A 4,166-nucleotide genomic window follows, 5' to 3' on the forward strand; every position below is an offset into this window, starting at 1 on the left:
TGGGCCAGGGAGGACACGGGGGGCTCCCGGCGGGCAGGGGCTGGCGGGGCTGCGCCGCAGGACGACCACCGGCCTCACCGGGCTGAGCCCAGCCCCTGGGGCACCGTGGCTGTACCCCAGCCTGAATGCCCCCAGCCTGGTAACAAAATGAAGGGAGAGACCTGTTCAAAGAGCACCTTGTTCTGTTCCGGGAGGGTTTCAGCTCCTTCTTCTCCTCTTCCGAGTTATCTGCCACCGACGTGTTCTCCTCGTCCTCCTTTTCTTCCCTCTTTATTTCGCTGGTCCCCGAGGAGACGCTGCTTCGCCCCAGCCCCCCTGACAAGCCTGCTGAGGAAGCAGAGCCACACATGGAGGTTGGAGGGGTCGGATCCACACGGAGGGCAGGGGGGGTCCCCAGGCCCTGCTCCTGCTGTGCTGCATCCTGCACTCATTCTGCACTGCTGGTCCGCAGCAAGAGGAGCTGGAGCAGGGCTGGCTCTGCCCTGCCACTGCTCCCTGTTATCCTTCCCCCCCACACCCCCCGAATCAGAGCCCAACCTCCCCCAGCAGAGCAGGGCCCGGGGGCTCTGAGCACCCACAGCTGGCAGAAGGGACAGGAAGATGTAGGTCAAACCTCTGGAAAAAGGCTCAAGGTAGAAACTGCCCTGCGGGTGCCGCAGAGAAGCACCAGCCTTGCGACAGCACCCGCCCGCCCCCGGGCTGCTGATGCGGAGGGTTGGACCTAAGGGGTGACCCCGGTCCCCCCGACAGCGGGCGAGCCTCAAGCGTGCACACGTGCAGAGCTGCCTTACCGCTGTACGTGTCCTGCTGCCTGCTGAGGTCAGGGAGTGAGCTGGGCTGTGACGGAAGTGTGACATGGTTGTGGAGCATGCTGGGATTGCTGGACAACCCGTCTTCGGGGTGACCTCCTCCCACCTACAGCAGAACAAGCAGAGCAAGCCTTGAGCGGGGGGGAAGCGTCGCCGTCAGTGGGGACGGGCACCATCACCCCGGGCAGGGCTCCGCAGACCAGGCTGAGGCACAGCCACACGCCCTCCTCGCACGCTCCCACCGCCCCGGAGTGCCGGCATGCAGGAGGGAAGAGCCAACCTGCTCCAGCATCAGCTCTCCTCTGGGGATCGTGGCGGGGGCACTGCAGAAAGCAGCTCCGTGCCCTGCGCATCAGCTGGACCAAGCAGAAAGCCCCTGTCAGTGCTGTCCCCTCCCCGCCGTGGAAAAGGCTCTCTCAGCCTGGATGCAAGGACACCCTGCCTGGGCTGCGCGGGTCCCGTCTCCATCAAGCACCAAGGTTTGTGCCACCTCCCCAGTGCCACCAGAGCAAGGGGCATCCCACCAGTGTGAACTTTGCTCCCAAGGGCCGGGATGCGAAGGGTGAGGGTCAGGCAGCCTTTCTGAGCCTGCAGCCCCCTGAGGAGGCAGCACACCAGCCGGGGACCAGCAGGACAGAGCCAGCCCTGCTGCAGACGCTCTTGTTTCTGCAACTGGCAGCATTTTGCAGCAGAGGACACAAATGATTCATTGCTCAGTAGCAGAGTCTGTGGAGCTCGGAAGGGAAGTACATCTGGTTCTCTAGAGACTGGAGACACGTTACCGTTCGCTGCAGCAGGCAGCCAGCTCTGCCAAAAACACGCTCCTGTGGTCACCAGCCTCTGGACAGGGCAGGACCCTGGTGACCCAGCACGGGACCCCAGCACCCACGTGCTCAGGGGACCCGGGACCCATCGTGCTCCCTGGAGCCTGAAGGAGCCGTCACACACCAGCACCCCCCCCGCGCACGGAAGGACGCGGCGCCTGCCCGAAGGCCCAGAGCAGTTCTGGTGATACCCAGCTCTCCATACCCATGGTTCTGCCCTGCACTGGATCCCTCTCCACCTCCCTGCAGCCCCTGCGGACGGCTTGAAGCTGTTTTGAGGGATTTCCAGCCATGGTGCAGGGAAAGAAGGGCTGTGACCACCTCTGCCTGCCCCAAGGGACACGTGGGGCTCGTGCCTGAGAGCCGGCACTGTGCTGAGCACGGATTCACCCCCCTGCACGAACACAGCCACAGTGCAGCACCTCGTGCACATCACTGCTCAAAGCTCTCAACAGCTGACCCAAGCTGGACCACACGGAGCCAATTCTCACCCTAAAGTCAGCGTCCTTCTGGGGACCCCGCGATGTGGGTCCCCCCACAAGCCCCCACCAGCTGCCACGATGCTTCTGCACTTACCAGACCCGGGTGCCTGTTCCCCAGGGACATGACCGAGGGGGGGAAGGCCTGGCCCAGGCTGCCCACGGTGGCACTGTGGGCCGGCGCTGAGCCCAGGAGCCCGTGCATGTCCCCGTGGTTGCTGGGCATGGCAGCGGTCTGGCCCACAGCGTGATTCCTCAGCACGTGGATGGCTTCGTCCAACCTGTCTTCCATTTTGTTTTGCTTGAAGGACAGGACAGAGAAGTGGGTCTGTGTTAACGCCTGTAGAGCCAGCAGCCCGCGGCAGCTCTCTCCACTAAGGAACGGCAGCAGTCACGCACTCAGCTGCCACAGAGCAGACACGAGGAGAAAGAACCCCCGACCCAGTCCCCGACGTCCCCCGAAGGCACAAAGGGGTCACACACGTGGAACTGCGCAGGAAAGGGAGGCAGAAACCAGCCAGAAACCCGTTTGGTTTGGGCCAGACCCACAGGGATGTGCGTGGGCCATAAACAGGGGGAGGGTGCAAGGCTGAGCCTGTGTCAGCAAGGCTGGGCTTAGGGCAGTCCCAGCCCTGCCCAGCTGCTTCCAACCAAACACCCCGCGACCGGGCCACCAGCCTCCCTCCGGCACCGGGCGCTTATGGGAGAGGGCGTTACCCCGAAAATCCTTTACTGCCACGCACGAAGTGGGGGGAGAGGAAAGGAGACACTTACCAAAGTGTGGAGGCTCCCTTCGTAGCTGGGAGATAAGGCACCCTGTCCGCTCGCTCGCGACCACTGGGATGTGCCTGCGAACAAACAGGGAGAGCTTGGCACCGGGCACGGCTGCCACTAGATGGGGCTGGAAGCTGGGCCACCACGCTGCGCGCGGGCCACCATGGCACGCACAGCACTGCAGGGGCCACCGCAGCACCGCGTGGCACCGCATGGGCCACCGTGGCACCGCATGGCACCACATGGGCCACCATGGCACGGCATGGCACCACATGGGCCACCGTGGCACCGCATGGCACCACACGGGTCACCAAGGCACTGCACGAGCCACCACAGCGCAACGTGACACTGCACGGGCCACCATGGCACCGCATGGCACCACATGGGCCACTATGGGATTGCACGGGCCACCACGGCACCACATGGCACTATGGGCTCACCTCTGCTCAGCCTCAGCAGGAAACTGGGCTCAGGCCTTCAGACCTGGAGCGGGTTTTAGGTTTCTCTGACGGCAGCGACGGGCAGCAGCACGCGGCTGTGCCCGGCTCACCCGGCCCCGCGGCAGTGCCAGGGCTGGGGGGTCTGTTGCTCCGCACCCCAGGCACCGAGGAGCCTCGGCACCAGCTCTGCCGGGCAGAAACGAGCCCTGTCCCACCGGCCGGGAGCACAGACAAGCTCTCACCAGCACCAAAAATGTTTTTTAATTACTTGGCTGCTTCCCAGTTCCCACTGCACCCCTCCCACGGGAGAAAACCAGGGGAAAACTCTCTCAGCCTCTCCCTGACTGGGCACCCAGGGCCAGGGTCTGTCTGGAGGCAGCAGCGGGTCCCAAGGGTGGCAGCGATGCTTCCACTCACGGACGTGCTGCTGCTACCGTGTGGGCCGGGCTCCTGCCACCCGCTGAAGCTCACCGGATCCCAGAATCATCCCGGTCGGAAAAGCCCCTGCAGCTCCTCCAGCCCCACCATGACCCCCCCCCAGAGCATTCCCAACTCCCCCAGATCCCTCAGCGCTGGCTCAGCCCGACTCTTCAACCCCCCCAGGGATCCCGGGGACTCCCCCCTGCCCTGGGCAGCCCATTCCAACGCCCAACAGCCCCTTCTGCACAGAAATCCTTCCTCAGAGCCAGCCTGACCCTGCCCTGGGCAGCTTGAGGCCATTCCCTCGGGGCCTGGCGCTGGGGCCTTGGCTCCAGAGACTCATCCCCCCTCTCTGCCCCCTCCTGGCAGGGAGTTGCCGAGGGCCAGGAGGTCTCCCCTCAGCCTCCTCTTCTCCAGACT

The 4,166-nt window shown here is 64.6% G+C and overlaps 1 protein-coding gene across 1 annotated transcript in view; it reads right to left on the bottom strand.

Moving 5' to 3' along the window:
• Nucleotides 1-4,166, bottom strand: part of TCF3 (transcription factor 3) — a 59,258-nt gene that overhangs the window by 2,899 nt on the left and 52,193 nt on the right. Inside the window, exons 12-15 of the mRNA XM_026865144.1 lie at nt 2,887-3,003; nt 2,210-2,413; nt 792-915; nt 177-324 (exon numbers count right to left, since the gene is read on the bottom strand). Of these exons, the coding sequence (XP_026720945.1) occupies nt 177-324; nt 792-915; nt 2,210-2,413; nt 2,887-3,003 (593 nt within the window). The remainder of the gene's footprint in view (nt 1-176; nt 325-791; nt 916-2,209; nt 2,414-2,886; nt 3,004-4,166) is intronic.

This window comes from Athene cunicularia, assembly GCF_003259725.1.
Source record: "Athene cunicularia isolate RWA chromosome 28 unlocalized genomic scaffold, athCun1 chr28_part2, whole genome shotgun sequence".
NCBI lineage: Eukaryota > Metazoa > Chordata > Aves > Strigiformes > Strigidae > Athene > Athene cunicularia.